Genomic DNA, 18,910 nt, shown 5'->3' on the forward strand with positions numbered 1-18,910 from the left:
GGGAGGGTATGTGCTTTGGTGAGTGCTGTGAAGTGTGTAAACCTGGTGATTCACAGACCTGTACCCCTGGGGATAAAAATATATGTTTATAAAAAATAAAAAAATTTTTTAAAAAGCACTATCTGTGGAGCACAATAAAGTAAATTACAATAAAATGGATAGGCCTGTATCTCATCAGAGGTTTGTGTCCAGAATATATAAAGAACTCTTCCAGCTCAACAATAAAAAGACAAATAGCCCAGTTAAAATATGGCAAAGATTTGAATAGATGTTTATACCAAGAAGATACACAAATGACCAATGAACACAAGGAAAGTTGTTCAAAATCATTAGTCATTAGGGAAGTCCAAACCAAAACTACAATAAGATACCATTTCACACCCACCAGGATGGCTAAAATCAACTAGACAGATGATGACAAATACATGTGAGAACAGGCAAAATTAGAACCCTCATACACTGCTGGTAGGATTGTAAAATGGTACAGCCACTTTGGAAAACAATCTTGACAGTCCCTCAAAAGCAGACCGTATAACTGCAGATGCACACCATTATCCATTTGATGTTCTTAGGAAGAGCAAGAAGGCCAATGTGGCTGGAGCGAAGTCAGTAATGGGGACAAGGGCAGGAGAGGACAGAGGAATTGATAAAGGGCATGTCATGCAAGGCCTTGTGGACCATGGTAGGACTTTGGATCTTATTGGGAATGCAATGGAATTTTGATCAGGAACTCTTGGGTGTGAGTGAGATTATAGTATCTATTGTAAGGAGTGAAAAAGAGACAGCTAGAAGGAAGTAAACTATTACTGAGCAGCCTTGAAGGCCCACCTGTGATCAGGAACCATAAATGTATAATGGTGTACATCTGCAGTTACATGGTTTGTTCCAGCAGCACTTGACCTTCCTAGCTTTGGGAACAGAAAAAACAGGTGGTCAGACTGACTTAAGGTTGGGATTTGAGGTTCAGATGCCAGGAGGAAACTTGCTGGTAAACTAACTCATAAGTAAGTACTAAGGTAGGTTCTTATAGAGAAAAATCACATTTCCAGGCGTCTTCGGAAAAAGGAAGTACTGTATTTCTGCCTTTTGCCATCTTTTGCTGCTTTGCTATAAGCAATTTAGAAGCAATTAATTTAATGAAAGAAGCATCGAGAGGAGACTTAAATGGAGCCTCAGCTCTCCCAGTGACTCTGACACCAGGGATAAATTGTCAAAGCTGACAGCTGTAAGAAGGCTAAAGAAATTATCTTTCTGGCTGCTTGTTAAATCATGCCAAGAAATTAGCTTTGTGCCATAAAATAAAACTCTTCAACCTCTTTTGGCAACATTTCTTCCAAATTTCCTCTGTGCTACCAAATTTCTCCTGATGCAGTTCCGCTCATTTTCCTTGTGCTGGTGATCACCTATACAACATCCCTTCGTAGAAGAAACGATAGTTTAAATCAGATCCTACCCCTCCTCTGCTCAAAACCCTCCAAAGGTTTCCTATCTCACTGAGAATAAAGTCCAAACTCCTTGGGATGGCCCCTGTAATTTGGTCCCATCAGAACTCATCTTGTACCACTCTCCTTCATTAACTGTGTTCCAGCCACACTGGCCTTTCAGCTTCTCAAATAGGCCAAGGAAGTTCTTTCCTGCCTCAGAGCTTTTGCCATGCTGTTCTCTCTGCCTGGAAGACTTCATCTCAGTATGGGTGAGTTTCTTTTCACTTTTCAGGTCTTTGTCTAAATATCACCTGCTCAGAGAATCTTTCCTGACCAACCTATCTGAAGTAACCCACACACACCCTGTTACTCTCTATCCCATTCCTGTGTTATTTTTGTGATGTCAGAGTATGTTGTTTTCTTGGTTTTTTTGTGTGTGTTTTTCATCTGCTTCCATGCACCCCCAATACCCCCCGACACACACACACTGTGAAGTCCTTGAGAATAGGCTTATCTATATGATCTGTATCATCTTTATTTATGGACCAGAGCGAGTGCTCAATACAAATTTATATGCTGAGGGATGAAGGAAGAGATAGACCTCTTTTGTTACATGTGCCCAATAAGTAATTATTATTTCTCGAACCTTTAGTTATTTATATTGTCCTCCCCTGGACTCTTCCATAAGTGGAATAAAATCCTGACTTCCTGGCTGATCTTAAATATTAGAGAGAGGATTAGCATATTATAGACTTTCAGAGTCAGGAAGAACCAGAAGTCATCTATTCTAACCTTTCTCTCCATGTAGAGACCTTTCCGCAGTATCTATCCCAGGATTCCTTAAGATGCCTCAGTGGCAACTACAGGAAGTAAAGGGGTGGCTAAGTATATAGGGTTCTGGAACTGCCCCCCCCCCACCAAAGTGTCGCACTTTAACCAGAGCGGTATTGATTTTGTTTATTTTCTATATTGGGATTTCACATAAAATTTCATTTGGAAAAATATATAAATAAACAACAGACTGCTGCTGAAGAGAACTTTAAAAAAAACTACACCTGTCTGGCTCAGTCAGTAGAGCATGTGACTCTTGATCTGAGCATCATGAATTCAAGCCCCACATTTGGCATCGAGCTGACTTTAAAAAAAAAAAAAGAACTACAGATATAATCTATGCCTGAACATGCATATCTTGATATTCCTTCATGCCATTTTTACATCTCTGTCTTCAATATTTAAAGATGACACTACTGCCAGCAAACGCTATTTGTACGTGTATTTGTCACTACAAAGTAGACAAACATACCACCAAATGGTTCTTTCTACATGTAAAGCCATCCATTGGCTTGAAGCACTAGCCATGAGTTAAATAAGGTGTTTATTTCATAAATTGATCTTGAGGCTACGCATCAAGATGGTCTGTGCAGTCTCCCAGAAGTCTGTCGCTGTGTTACAGTACTGAGAACCAGTTCAAATACGACCTTACAGGGTATCTTCCACTTTCCTAGTTTGTTTCACATCAGTGAATTACCTTCTTTGTTTTGATATTAAATTTTACCCTAGTAATATCCACCCACTTTGCCAATTGATTCAGGTCATTTCCATTTTAAGTGTGTCTACCAAACAAAACTGCCACATCTAACTTTATATTTTGGATATATTTAATGCAAAACTCCCTATTTAATAACACATTAAAAAAAACTAATGACATGTCTGTAGATCTAGAACCAGCTTCTACATAAATCCCATAAATCCATGCTTTGTTTCTCTGTTTGTTTGTTTGTTCTTGGGTGGGGGGAGCAATGAGTCACGGAGCCTTAAAGTTTCCTGATTTGGGTACTGATCAGTCCAATTTTAGTGATTTGGTCCAAAGTTTTTCTAGTTTATCACATTTGAATTTGTAAATGTATAATCTGAACATTATTTTTCATTTATCCAAGGTAAAAAATAAAAATCACTTTCTTCATTCTTTAGACATTTCATCATTCCTATAAAACCTTTAAAATAAAAAAAAAATGTGTTCTTCAGAGCCTGCCATGTGCTAAGCACTGTGCTAGATATTGAAGGTATAAAGATGAGTAAGAGATAGAGTCCTTGCTCTCAAAGAGTTTATAGTTTAGTGGAGGAGACAGGTACAGGAAGTAATCATTTGCAAGCCAGTCTGATAATTACTGTGGTAGAGGTTTGAATAAACTTTTGGAGTACAAAAGTGGTATCAACTTTCTTTGCCTGGGAAAGGAATGTGGAACTTTAGGGCTGTCTTCACAGCCAGATCTTCAAGGATAGGTAAAGGTTGGCAGAGGAGGTGGAAGTCATTCAGCATCCAAGACTACATATGCACAAAGCCCCAGAGACTTAGAGAATATCCTATGTTTGGGATAGGGAGAAAAGTTTAGTGTGGTTAAATTCTAAGTACTTGAGGGGAATGGTGAGATAAGAAGCTTGAGAAAGTAGGCAGGGCCAAGACCAGGAAGGGCATTGTGTATGTGCTATGCTAAAGAAAGGGTCTTTTTTTCTTACAGGCACGTGGACTCATTGAGGGGTTTTTAAGCAGGGTAATAGCATTGTCAGAATTGTGCTTTAGAAACTTAGAATAAGCAATGTAAAGCATGTGATAGGGAGGGAACACTGGGAGGAATATAGGACCCCTAGAAGCTCTGTAGTATGTGGCCAATTCCCTAAGTACCCTGGGAGTAGCCATTTCTTCCCTTACTTTACATGGAGCTAATACAAGTAAATGAGATCATATGTCCTTTGAGCCTCTTAGAAGAAAGCTCCCAGGTTAGGGCTAGGTGGTTGGAAGTTGAAAAAAATTTAGTCTATACCATATAATTTAATGCTTATTCATGCACACGTTATGGGTTTTTCAAAAAATATGTATTTGTCCTTTTTTACAGCTGAATTCTACTGAGTCACTGTCTTTTGAAGGGCAGGGTCCAGGACATCTTGCATTGTCCACAACCCTTAATACAGAGACAGAGCACAGAATGAGTCCTCAGCACCTTTCTGCAGATTGACTGCATACAGAGTCCCCTCTTAGGCAGACTGCCTGAGACTGAGGTATCAGAAGAAGGCCACAGTACTGCTGGGGACTAGGAATAATGTTTGATTTAAAGGCTCATTTCCTAGGGATGGCCAAAACGATTCTGAGTCTTGTCCAGCCAAGCCTCTGAGTGCCAGCCAGGCCCCTTTACTCCCTGCTTGAGCTTAACACCTTCTTGTAAATAATGAGACAAATTATGAAAGTTCCCTCCATATTAAAGAGAAATAATTATCAATTTGCTAGGAAGTCACAATCTACAGCTGAAAAATATTGAGTAGAATATATGTATATTATAATTGTGAACAAAATTTCAGAACGTAGTCATCTGTTTGCAGAAAAGGTGTGAAAAATAATGCTACGCCTTTTATAGTTTGTCTTTTTGATATTGTAATTAACATCGATATAACATGAGGAAAAACCATAGGTGTTTTCAGTCCAGGTTTTGAACAGTTTCAGTAATACATGGTAAAATTTGTCATTAATCCTATAGTCAAAAGGACGTTTGAGGAGCTCCCATATGTTTTTCTTGTATGTCAAAAAATTACCCACGGGGCACCTGGGTGGCTCAGTTGTTAAGTGTCTTGTCTTCAGCTCAGGTCATGATCCCAGGATCCTGGGATCCAGCCCCACATCAGGCTCCCTGCTCGGTGGGAAGCCAGCTTCTCTCTCTCCTACTCTCCCTGCTGGTGTTCCCAGTTCTCACTATCTGTCAAATAAATAAAATCTTTCTTTTTTTTTTAATTACCCTAGATTTGCATCAGCAGAAGCCAGAAAGTCTGAAAAGCATTCCCTGCATTTTTAAAGCAAGCACTCTTTTCTCTCTCCTGATTCGGCAGAGGTTGTGATCAGTTCACTGAGCAGAATGGCATTTCCTCCTATCCACACCTAATATAAACTCCAGCCAATTTAATGGGGTGTATTACGTAGGTTGGGATGCAAGCACATAAAGTCTTTGGCTCCTGAAACACTCATCTTATGTGCCAAGACCAGGTGCCGAAATACAAATGCATATATATTAAGCCTGAGACAGCTGCTTTGCCAGTGCTTTTGTGTTTTTTCTATTTAACTAGAAAGGTTGAGCAGACACGGTTTCCATCAGTTTTACATAAAATGTTATTTTTCTTGTGGAGGAGGAGAGTACATTTAATTCCTCAACTCTAAACCATTGAGGCTTTTAAGTCCATTAATTTAGAGCTTAAAGTAAAAAGTTATATTTTTGATTAATCAGAATGCTCAGGAATGGAATGTTCTGGTTAATCAACTCTCTGGTTTAGGGAACAGTTGCACCAGCCTTTTTATTTGTTTTATACATATTTCTTAAGCTTTTTTTTATTATTATGTTATGTTAGTCACCATACAGTACATCATTAGGTTTTGATGTAGTGTTCCAAGATTCATTGTTTATGTACAACACCTAGTGCTCCATGCAATACATGCCCTCCTTAATACCCACCACCAGGCTCACCCTCCTTTCTAGTCCCAAAACCACCACCTCAGCTCCAGGTCCCATCCCCTCTCTGCAACTCATTTATCCACTTGTCATGCTTTTCTACTGCAATCCAGCTGACTCATCTACCAGATTTTTTCCCTCAAAACATAAATTTGACTTTTTTTCTTTAGCTCAGAAATTTTTAATGATTTTCCAGTGTTTGTCCAATCAAACAGAAAGTCTAGCCTCCAAAAGTTTTCCAGTTTGCCACCAAATCTACCACAGCAAACTTAACTTCCACTTTTCCCTAACTGTACTCTAAAATCCAGATTAGTCTGTGTTCTCTTCACATGTCTTGATCTTCCCTGCCTCCAAACAGTTGTTTCTGTTGTTTATCCTGCTTCATTTGCCTTCTCTCCTATCTCCACCTGTTGAAATACTATCTGTGCTCCATGGTCCATCTTAAATAATAATAATAGTTAACCTTTATTGAGTTTGTATTAGTATTGCCCTATGAGGCACCACAGGACCTCTTTATATGGCCAGTACGGTTTTTTTTTTTAATTTAATTTTTTTTCAGTGTCCCAAGATTCATTGTTTATACACCACACCCAGTGCTCCATGCAATATGTGCCCTCCTTAATACCCATCACCAGGCTCACCCAACCCCCGACCCCTTCCCCTCCAAAACCCTCAGTTTGTTTCTCAGAGTCCACAGTCTCTCATGGTTCATCTCCCCCTCTGATCCCCCCGCCATTTTTCCTTCCTTCTCCTAATGTCCTGCATGCTATTCTTTATGTTCCAACCTTTAAAAAATGTGTCTATAGATTTCTGCCTTAGTAAGCACAGAAGAATGGACCTGATTGAATCTTGCTACTAGCACTTAGAGTTACACAGTTTTTCTGCACCCTTGATACTAATTGGATAAGATCACCAAAAGTTCCAGATATTGACTAAATCTGGACTTAACCTGGGGTATATGCTGAGAAATTACTTTGGGAAATTGTTTGGTTTCCTCTCATTTACTTCCTTCCCTGAAAGCAGAGTGATATAAAAGAAAAATTCACTAGCCAAGTGAAGACTTTGACTTGCTAATCTATACTTTACTGAGTAAAACCATAGTTTAGAACATGAAAATTCTATGTCATCAGAGAAAACTGTGCTAAAAAGTTTAGATCCAAAAAATGGAACTTTGCATGTCCAAAGTAAACAAGTGGATTGAGTTCATCTTGACCTGTCTCTTCAATTTATTCCCCAACGGAATTAATCTTACATCAATTATCAGGGGCTTACTCACCACTTTGACTCTTCTGTAGTGCAAATGTTGTGTTTTGTTTATAAACTAGCTACGGTTCTTAGTGGTAAATAGTACTGCTTTACACTTTTCCCATTCGTTTACCTTGGAATATGTAATTATCCAAAGGGAAATGTGGTCTGTGAATTCTGAAAGTGGCCTTCCAGCACTTTTCACCATAATGAATTCATAGTCCCTTTTCTTGATTCATTTTCAGGCAAATATTACCTTATTTCTATTCTCCCAAGCCTTCATTTGTCTTTAATAGAGACTGCTTATCATGCCAAATGATGTGGAAAGAGTGAGAACTGTGTAGAATTAGCTACTGTCACATTTATTTTATTTCCTGGATAACATTTTCAGTTTTGTCACACAGTTAATGGATTTGTTTCTATTAACAAGTAGAGCCTTCTTGACCTAATCCTTTTTCACACATATTCCTGTATAACTTCTAAATCCAAAGGAGCTAAGACAGTAGCTAAATTGGGTTTATATAGGAGAGGACCACCACAAAGTCAACTGGTACAAATTTGGCCGTAGTCGTTTACTTGCCTTTGCGGGGGATTTTTAAAAAATTGTCCCAAATCCACATAACCTGAAAGTTGGAATGATTAAAGTTTGGTGGGATATTGTAGGAGAAATCTGGAAAGAAAATTTGCTACTAGAAGGATCTGTGGTGGTTCCTTTTTTGACCAAAAAGCTTTTAAATTCAAGTCAGACAATGGCAAAGGGGAGAGAGGCTAGCAGAAAAAGTAGAAAGGTGGTACATGAAAGACAGGCGAAGAGGTGGGAGGAAACTGACTTGATAGACTAATTTCAGCAACATTGTAAATGAAATGAAGACAGAAATAGGCATGAAGGAGAGGTAAAAGAAATTATGAAGGAGAGGAAAAGCAACAAATGTTGATAGAAGAATATCATAGCTGTTTACCAAAGTGATTAAGCTTATATGCAGAAGAGCCAGACTGCCTAAATTCAAATTCAAGACCAACTGCTTCCTATCTACGTGACTTTGAACAAGATACTTAATCTCCCTGTTTCAGTTTCCTCATTTTTAAAATGGAAATAATAATAGTATCAACCTCACAGGGCCACTGTGAGAATTGATTGTATTAACACATTGGAAGCACCTAGGACAGTTCCTGGCACAGGATCATCACTTGATAAATGTTGCCTCTTATTTTTATTATATGCCAACAACAGCGAAAAGCCAAACCATACTACCAGCTGGTTCCAAAATAGCTATAATGAAAGTCAAGAATTATAAGACTTATGCTAACACTAAAAGAGAAAATAGGAAGGGCCAAATAAGTAAACCCTGGAAATCTATGATGCTGAATTTTGATACCAGGACTGAAAAAAAAAAAGTTGCAAAATCTTTGCCAGTAACAGTGCAGCTGTTGAACAGTACAGGTATCTGGCTCTGCCTGGGTGAGGTAGCCATATGATGTCTTTGAAAAAATGTCTTAATACCATTCATGATCCAAGCATCCTTGATCTCTGGCCTAATGGACATAAAAACAGCAAATACATGCAAGTAAATGCAGTTGACTGGGCCATGTGCTTTTTCTTAAAAATTGACTTCGCAGTTTACAGTTCACCAGGGCATTTAAGAAGCTAGATATTTCTGGTAAAGGAAAAAAATATTGCCTGGGGTGCCTGGCTGTCACAGTTGGTAGAATACATGACTCTTGATCTCGCGTCATAAGTTCGAGCCCCATGTTGGGTGTAGAGCTTACTTTTTAAAAAATTTCCTAACCACAATGCTGCAGACACATTTCTCAAGAGTTTTCAGAAGTGTGTTTGCTGAACCTGGTCTATCCTCTGAATACATTTGTGTGTTGCTGATGTGAAAGAGAAATGCCCTGCACAATGAGGAAATGATTTTATTTAGCTATTGCAATAAGGAGAACATTTATTAATGAGAAATATCTCAAAGAAAAGTAAGGGAGCCTGGGGTTTTACAGAGACAGGTAAACAAGGGAGTCCCTTGCAAGTCTTATGGGAGTCATTGGGAAATTTTAGAATAGTCCTATTTTAGAATAATATGCTGGTATGGGATGGTATCTTGCAATTCACCTTTTCCTGGAAAACAAAAGGAGCCAAGGTTCTTAAATATCACTGCTTTCTGGGAAGCACAGGGCTCAGATAAACTTCAACAATGTCACTGTTCAAGGCAAGTATTATCGCCAGGCAACTCAGAGGCAATGGTAACCCTCCTGAGGATGGTGAAGCAGGGTCTAAGAAATGGTCTCTTGACCTCTTAGTGCTGCTCCTTTAAAACCAGTTGAATCATCTGTTAAGAGGTACTTGCAAAAGTCAGTTGTTGTAGGGTTTGGAGTTCAGACTCCAAACTAAAAGAGGGAAAACTAAAATGGAAAAAAATATATAAAAGCTTCTATTACACAAAAGAGGCAGCCAAGAATTAAAATCTGAAGATAACCAGTCAAGTGAATTCTAAGACACCAATGGAGGAAAATCCATTTTGCAGCACCATTCATGGAGCAAAGATGTCAGTGTTCTTGGTGACACTGTCCGGAGTCTAGGTTACCTCTCATAGAAGGACATGCGTGACCTGAGCATTTCCTCAGACAGCCTTCATGTTCTAGGTGGAAGCTTGTTCAAGGAGAATTCCAGTCATACGTGGTCTGATGTGGTGACCAGTTCTTCCAGATTTATATCAACTCATTGAGCTTTAGCTTGCAGGACTGCTTCAGATCCCAGAGAAGAGACGAAGCTATAAGGCAACACAAGGACTTGGGCCATCAAGTTTTAGTTCTTGGTGACTCAAGTCAGGTAGGAGGAAGAAAAATTGGAAAAGTTCATTTGGTGGATATTAGCCAGATATTGAAGAACAGTGGAAGAATAAAAAATTTGGTTAAGGATAAACAATTCGGGCAGGGTGACAAGGCCCAGTCCAGTTTCCAAGTAGATACCAAAACTGATTCTTCCACATAGGAAAGGAAGTCAATTATATCTCTACCAGAGAGGACAAAGTTTGCATACTCATCAGGAACCTGCAGTTTATGAAGAGATGATAGCTCAGAGATAATAGTTTCTGATAACCTGGAATGGTGTGCTGTAGGTGAGTTTTCCTTTAAAACACAAAATTTCTCTAAACAGTCACATCCCTTTTGATCAGAGATAATCTCAAAGAGAGATTATTCTTGAACTCAAAATAAGGCTGGTCCCACAAGCAACAAAATAAAAAAATAGATAAATTGAAGTTCATCATAAGGGTCTGGTATCCAGAATATATAAAGAACTCATTCAGCTCAACAACAAAAAGATAGCCCAATTTAAAAATGAGCAAAGGACTTGAATAGACATTTCTCCAGAGAAGATATACAAATGGTAACAAGCATACAAAGTGATGTTTGACATCAGTAGTCACCAGGGAAATGCAAATCAAATTAACAATGAGACACCACTTCACACCCACTGGGATGGCTAGAATTGAAAAAACAAAACAGAAAATAACAAGTGTTGATGAGAATGTTGAGGAATTGGAACCCTCGTATGCTGCCGGTGGGAATGTAAAATGGTGCAGCTGCCATAGAAAATAGCTTGGCTGTCCTCAAAAGTTAAACATAGAATTACCATATGTCCTAGCAATTTCACTCCTCAGTATATATTCAAAAAAATTGAAAACAGGTACTCAAACACTTGCACGCACATGTTCACAGCATCACTATTCACAAGAGCCAAGAAGTAGAAACAATCCAAAAGTCCATCAGCAGATGAATGTATAAACAAAATGTGGTTTATACATACAATGGAATATTACTCAGCCATAAAAAGGAATGAAGCACTGGCACATGCTATAACATGGACAAACCCCCAAAACACGCTAAGAGAAAGAAGCCAGACACAAAAGATCATATAAGGTATGATGTCGCTTACAGGAAATGTCCAGAATAGGTAAATCTGTAGTGACAGAATACAGATTGCTGGTTGTCAGGGGCTAGTGGGAGGGAGAAATAGGGAATGACTGCTTAATTAGTGCAAGGTTTTCTTTTGAGGTGTGAAAATGTTTTGGAACTAAATAAAGGTGGAAGTTGCACAATATTATGAATGTACTAAATGCCACTGAGTTATACACTTTAAAATGGTGATTTTAATATTATGTACATTTAACCTCAATAACAAATACTTAAAAACAAAAATCAGCCTCATCAGATTTAGCCTGATTATTTACCAAGGTGCAGCAAGAATGGCAATTTACCATTTAGACCTTCTTGAGCTTGTTTTGCTGGAAGTTTTCATAAGAAATCTCACTTGGAAATTTTTAAAGCCTGTTAAAGCTAGGAACCCAAGCTACGGAGATTTTATCTGTGGTGTTTATAAATTTGGGCCAGTTCCTCTCTTCTTGGGGTCTCCAACACGTCCTAAGCTTCCAGGGCTTGCCAGGAAGTAACCTTCCTTACTCGCTTCTAAGACTGGGAACTCTTTAAGCCAGGTACCAGGTACCAGGCTAGTCTTCCCAAGAGGGATTTGTATGCATTGCTCAATAAAGCCAAATTTAGTTCCTTAAAAGTGTCTGATCATCTCTGATTCAGTGAGCATCATTGGCAAGTAGGACATTCCAGGCACGGCCTTGGTTATATAACCAATGTTGCCAATCATGTGCTGATAACAGGTAGGACAGATCATTCTTATTGAGCCTATGCAGATAATTATATTGCTCTGGAAATAAGAATGCTTGACAAGAGTTTCTGAATCCTGGAGGGCTCAGGCAGGGGCAGTGAGGTATCATTTATGAGTGTGTTATTTCTGTTTGCAAAAGCATGGTTTGCTAAAATTATTATGAGTTATAGATAGCACAAGAAAAAAAAAAGAAATGAGTCCCTTATGCATCCAGAAAATAGAACATTAAAACATCACCAATATTCTTTGTGTTAATTGAAACATAGTTAACCTGTGATGTTACATTACTTTCAGGTGTCCAACTTAGTGATTCCACAACTCCATAGGTTACGCTTTGCTTGCCACAAGCCTAGCTACCATCTGTCACCGAACAACATCATCGACTGCATCGCCTATGCTGTGCCTTTTATTCCCATGACTTATTCATTCTACAACTGGAAACCTGTACCTCCCACTCCACCCATTTTGCCCATCCCCACACCCCTCCCCTCTGGCAACCATCAGTTTGTTCTCTGTATTTATGGGTCTGTCTGCTTTAAAACATCAGCAGTATTCTAAACAAAATCCATAATCATCCCTCATCAGTTTCATTCAGGTCTGTGTAATTAGTTTTTGTTCCACTCGACCTTGCATCAGCGGTCTCACTAACCCGTCTCCTTGTCAACTAGAGTTCTTGAAATCCTGACTCAGTTCGTTGATATGGTCTCAAAGTTGTTTCAACTATACCAGTTGAAACAAAGTTGTTTCAACTATATACTTTTTTAAAGCCTGTACTCAATACTTGGCAAAATCATTTTCCATGGGGCTCTGAGATAACCTTTCTTTGTTGAGAATGAAGCACTCTAGCTTGTACCTGATTGCAAGTGCTCTCAGGGACATCAGATGAAAATACACAAAACCATCTGTAAGTAGCAAAAGATGTACAAAAGCTTTGGTTAACTTGCTACTGATCCTTTTTAAAAATGAAAGATCTGATGAGACTTCATTACAAGAACAATAATGCAACTGACAAGGACATGTAGTTGTTTCTGTGTCATGCAAAACAACATAAAAGTCAATCCCAAAAAGGTTTTAGACAGAATGTCCATAAACATAATGATTAACCCTGTTTTCAAAGAAGACAGGGTATTATATCTAACTTATAAAAATGGGTGAACATAATCCCTATAGAGACAAAAAACCCTTAAATGTAACTTATAATAATCCTGATGTAATATATCATGAATATACTGAGCATACAGTTAGAATATCCCCCAAAATATATCAAAAATATCAAGTTAGATTCAGTTAAGCAGAATAGGTCTTAAACATCTATATATTAAATAAAATTCCATAGGTAAGTGCTGGGAACCCCCCAATTGAAACTAATGGCCTAGCAGATGTGAGATTCACAATAAAGAAGAAACGTTGAAACCAAGTTAACATTCAAAAAATTTTAAAATTACAACTGAAAACACTATACTGTAGTCATCTAAAATCTGACAAAGCAGCATAAAGACTCTGACAAATAGAAACAAATCATTGCTAGTGAGGACATTGATGGTTCTTTAGGAACTTCCTATACAACATACAATTTCTGAAATATTTATATTAATAACAATTTGCCTAATATCAGTCTACCCCAGGGAAAGCTGAGCATCTCTTCTGATTTGGCAACTCTTCCCGTGCATCTCATCAATAGGAACATATCAAATAAAGACAATTATTTCTAGCACGGCTCTGTTTATAAGGTGAAAGAACAAATCCTTTGTGATTTTCCAGGGCCTTCTGGGATTCGATCAAGATAAGATGATGGATTACTGAAAAATGGTATTTGGTTCTCTACTTAACCAAAACCATGATAAAAGATTTTTAACATAAACGTAGGAGGCAATATGACCATGAAGAACCACATCTTGGGGCGCCTGGGTGGTTCAGTCAGTTAAGCAACCGTCTCTTGGTTTTGGCTCAGGTCATGTTCTCAGAGTCCTGTGATGGAGCCCACAGTGGGCTCCATTGTTAAGCGCAGTCCCTTTTCCTCTGCTCCCTGCCCCCACTGGCCTGCTCTCAGGTTCTCATTCTCCAGCTCTCTCAAACAAACAAACAAACAAATAAATAAATATTTTTTAAAAAAAGAAAGAAAGAAAAAGAACCTCATCTCTTTCCTAAGTAAGAAGACTGCTTTCTTAAGTAATCAAGGCCATAAGAAAGGGAGCATAACCCATGTAAGTTTATTCTAGTAAGACACAAAATCTTTTTTATTGAAGAAGATTACTTAAAGAGTGAAGCAAAACCTTTGCAGCCTGTTATTGAAGATTACTTAGTGAAGCAAAACCTTTGCAACCTGTTATTAAGAGAAGACCAATAATGTAAAAAAATTATGTTTTAGCAAAGAGAAAACCAAATTCTAGTTTTGCAGCAGTATATAATATTTGATAGTGAAATTCTTTTTGGAAATCTAATAGATAAGCTCATCAAACCTTATCCAACTTTTATCTCAACAAATAAAATTCCCTTTCTGTCAGTCTTCTACCATTTTCTGTATGCATACATATCCTCTATAGTACAACTTATATAAGTGACCAAAAAGAACATGTTCATTAACAGACCCAAATACATAGTTTCTCTGTAGCATGTAAAAATAAAGAAGCAAAAGCATATAAACCCAAAATTATGCTTAGTAATTAATGCATTCTCTTAGTTAGAAATGATCTAGGTATCTAATGAATTTCCATTAATTAACTCATTTAATATCAGTCCAGAGTTTTCAGTTACTTAAAGATCTTGTAAATTATCTTCAAGCTGACGTACTATAAAACATAATTGCTGTTGCAATAAAGTTCCTTAGAATAATGACTCAATTAGGCTAAACAAATTTACATTTATCATAGTCTCAAATACTAAGTAGAAGTAATGTTAGCTCATTTAATTAGTAAACCTGTATAAATTTAGGAGGAATATACTCAAATAGAATAAAAATCTACATGTATATTATACTTAACCCTGATAAATTAGAAAAGACATAACTGATTTTAGTAAACCAAATTTATTAAATCAATCTTGTCTGCCAAAGATTTACCTAAATTATGCCAACTTGAATTCTTAAAACATTTGAGTTTGTTTCTATAGGAATATTCTTTTGGCACATTAAAAGTATTCAAAGTTTAATTTCCTTATTTTCTGGGAACTTTCGGAATATTTTATTTATCTAAGCACTTAATTCTATAATCCAGTGAGAATAGAGCTCTTTTAAGAATGTATTAGGAAAATAGTACATGCAAAGGCCTTTCTAAATTATAGACATCATCATTATTAATATTATCTAAGCTATTGTCATAGAGAGGATGATCAGTAACAAATAACATCTCAGAGGAAAGGTAGGGAGCCAGGAAGTTTTTAGAGACACTGGTATTCTTCTTTAGATACTGTATTATTTGTGCTTGCCTTGTTTGTTTTTTGGCTTTGTTTTCCTGTGCTTATGACTTGTCTCCCTGACTTAACTGTGGGCTCTCGGGAAAGGTATGTGCTGTATTAATTTGCATTTCTCCTCTTCCCCCTTCCCTCCTCTTTATTTATTTATTTTTTATTAAAGTATAATTGACATACAGTGTTCTGTTGGTTTCAGGTATATATAATAGTGTTTTAACATTTCTATATACTACAAAACGATCCCCACAATAAGTTACAATCTGTCACCATACGAAGTTATTACAATATTATTGACTGCATTCCCTATGCTGTACACTCCTCTTTTTGCCTAACAATGTCCCATCTTACCTATCCAAAAGTTATTGATGTTTCTCTTTTTTGATATGCTAAGACAGTAGACTTATAAAATGTAAGCTTTTCATGATTGGAAAACAGCATCCAGGAACTTTCAAAGTCACATATTTAACTCTTATTTACAGAGAATTTATGGGTGGCCGAATCTTTTTCTCATACTGGTTTCTTCCTGGTTGCATATCTAAGGCCAAGCTATTTTTTGCTAGGTGATCACTGAGTTCACTTTTCATGAGAAAAATCAATGTTTAGTGGTATTTTCTACCAACTTCCTGCTTGCCAATGTACATGTCTCATTGATTCAGCCTGTGAACCAGGGTATTGTTCAGAATAGAAAATGTTATTATGGAAGAGATTTCATGAAGAAGTTTATGCATTCTGTAGGTACTATGAAGGTCTTACAATCTCATAGTACTGAAAATGCTATTTTAAATGATGCTTATGCTTAGAATTCTATTTCAAGTCAAATATCAGGAAGAACTTGGGGGGAAGATGGGCTGAGTATTTAAAATGTCTGTGGAAGCTGAAGAGATTGAAGCATTTAGGATGAGACCTTAAAAATAAACTGTAATACAGTTTTGATGATAAAGAATGCTCTTTTACATTTACTCAATAAGACTTAATGGCAACTTAATAAAAAAGAGTAGGCTAATAAGAGTAGGTCACGCTTTAATAAAAGAGTAGGTTAATGTTGACAAGAGGTTAAAGTGACATGGTATCACCAATAGCGGAAAAGTTAAAGGACACCAGTGAAATCCGCTGAAGACAATTTTAGTGAAGGAAACAGTAGCTTTAAAGGAGGCTGCTTTAGTTTTCTTGTAATAATCACATTTACCGAAAGGCAACCACATGCCACCCAGGAGGTTATGCTTTTGTACATTCTACATTCAGCTTTTATGAGCAACAAGTGCAAAAACTTACTCAAACAAGAAAGAAACAACTTCTAGGTTATATCATAGATTCAGTACAGAGACTCCAATCTCCATCATCTTATACATCTGGCTGAGCAAGATGATCTTCAAAGCCCTTTCTAGATTCTAGCTTTCTTAAAGTCCTGTAGGTGATAATCAGCATTCATCATGATGACCCCAGGGTACCACAGGTTTTTAAAATCATTCCCGAATGATTAGAGAAAAGTGCCATTTTGTCCAATATAGTTATAATATTCTAATTCTTTGAAAATCTGAGATCCTAAATTGGAAAATGTTACCAATCAACTTGAATGTGTAATTTACCCAAACACTCCATCTTCTGATCATTCTGAGCCATTTTACTCTGTAATCTGTGTAGGTAGATTTTTGTTTTTCTTAAAAGAAGGGGGAATTGTAAGGGAATAGATCTCAAGGGTTAGATCCTTGGCTGTAAAGACTCCCTTGGATTGCTTTTGGCTCTTGGCTATAGCAACTTGTTTTCTTACAGAGATGAAGCATCTGGTTTTTGTTATCTCAATGATGCTGTCCTGGGAATATTACGATTGCGACGGAAATTTGACCGTATTCTCTATGTGGATTTGGATCTGCACCATGGAGATGGTAAGCCCTTCACTTTCAAAGGTGCTTTGCTGCTAGGACAGAAGGTTTTTATCAGTAAAGCTGCTTCTAGGCGACTGGTAAAAGGAGAAATGCCTGTTGCAATTGAAATTTTTCTAATTGAGAATCCTAATGTAGGTAGAAGAAAGATTCTTCTAACTAATGTAATTCCTCCTATGCTGACCAAGATGCTTTAGAATACCAGGTTCCTATGATTTCCCCTCCCTTCTCTTCCACCAGCAAAGTTCTCCAGTAGAGAACGTTAAGAAGTGGGAATCTTGTCCACTGTATACTCAGTGCTCAGTAACCTGCCTCAGGCCCTTTGCATAGATTCTAAGTGAAATTGGCAGCTACAGCTGACAGTCTCATTCCTTCTTAAGATTGAACGAGTGTATGATAGACTAACACTCTGAATTTTTCACCAGCAGGAATATCAACTCATGCAGTGAACAGAATCTGTGCCACTTTCTTTGTAATGTCAAAATATTTAGTGCTGCCCAAACTCAGGGCATCTCCTGTAACTTTTAACAGTAGCAGAATCTTGACTTGCCTCAGACCATTAATGGCCCCTTAGAAGATTCCACCAGAAGGGTGTAACCCAAGCCCTCCTATGTACTTTCCATCTAGAATGTAGAGCTTCAGGGACAGTTACCCACTTGCTGTTTCTTTAATAAATCCTGTGTGTGACCCATGTTTCCATTGACCTAGGAACACTTATCTGGTAAAATTAATTAAGGATATTCCCTCCTCTCCCCCACACCAGTGATTGCTGCTTCCCTGTTTCCAGGGATTTTTGGAGACAAACTAACATAATCAAGGCATAAGTGAGGAAAAGAATAGTATATGACAGAGGATAGGATCAGCTCTCCTGCCAAAACAGAAAAAGAAGGAAGAAATTGTGGGGGAGACCTCCCCAAGGAGTTCATCTAGATGGATGCTACCATGGAATGGTGACAGAAAATTAAAGGTAACAGAGAAAAGAGTTAAAACAACCAACATACTACTCTGAGAACCATGCCCATTGAATATCTGAATACTCAGCCAACACCAAACACAGCCTTGCTCAAAAACCTTCAGAGGCTCCTTATTGCCTATAATAAGGGTAACATTTGGCCCATGGCTTGTTTTTGTATGGCCTGCAATTTAAGAACTTTATCTTATTTTATTTTATTTTAAATTTTTTACATTCTTACAAGGTCAAAAAGGAAAAAAAAAGCAATCAAGGCCATGAAGCCTTGGCAAAGCCTAAAATATTTGCCATGTAGCCCCTTGGTTGGCCAACCCTTGGCCTGTAGCACTGGTTCTCAAACTCACATATGTAGCATGGTGACACCGGGAAGCTCGTTTTAAAATGCAGATTCCTGGACCACGTCCACCAAATACTCAGATTCAGTAGGTCTGGTTACGAAACGCAAGAAGCTACATTTTAGCCACAGTCCAGCTGGTCCACAGGCCACACTTTAAAAAACAATGCTCCTTGAGGTAAAGTCCACACTTTTTGCCCTGTCTTTTGAGGCCTGCCTGAAAGAGACCTTGCCTCTTCTCTCCAGTCTTCTCACTCACTACCTGCTGTCCAGGCTGCTCCACTCAGTGATCCCCAGACAGGTCTCAGTGCTCCTGCCCCCATCCCTGACTTTGCATTATTCTTTCCTAACTTAGTTTTGCTTTTTTCTCCAAGTTCTCTCCAGGAGCTCAAGTTCCAACAGTAGCACAATTGCCCTAACCACTCCAGCCCGAGAAAGTTCTCTCCCCTCCTCAAGTCCTGTATTGTTTATATCGCTGATTTGC

At 37.9% G+C, this 18,910-nt stretch overlaps 1 protein-coding gene across 8 annotated transcripts in view; it reads left to right on the top strand.

Annotated features, from left to right (window-relative positions):
• The window catches only part of HDAC8 (histone deacetylase 8), a 223,377-nt gene that overhangs the window by 47,318 nt on the left and 157,149 nt on the right, over positions 1-18,910 (top strand). For 6 of the 8 annotated variants that reach the window (XR_009401363.1, XM_059385637.1, XM_059385643.1 and 3 more), the window contains exons 5-6: positions 1,589-1,693; positions 17,013-17,125. Coding sequence is in view for 7 of the 8 variants with exons in the window: in XM_059385637.1 (XP_059241620.1) it covers positions 1,589-1,693; positions 17,013-17,125 (218 nt within the window). In the remaining variant the exon portion in view is untranslated. The remainder of the gene's footprint in view (positions 1-1,588; positions 1,694-17,012; positions 17,126-18,910) is intronic. The other 2 variants (XM_059385638.1, XM_059385641.1) reach the window with 1 other exon arrangement.

Source organism: Mustela nigripes, chromosome X (genome assembly GCF_022355385.1).
Source record: "Mustela nigripes isolate SB6536 chromosome X, MUSNIG.SB6536, whole genome shotgun sequence".
In the NCBI taxonomy this organism is placed as follows: Eukaryota; Metazoa; Chordata; class Mammalia; order Carnivora; family Mustelidae; genus Mustela; species Mustela nigripes.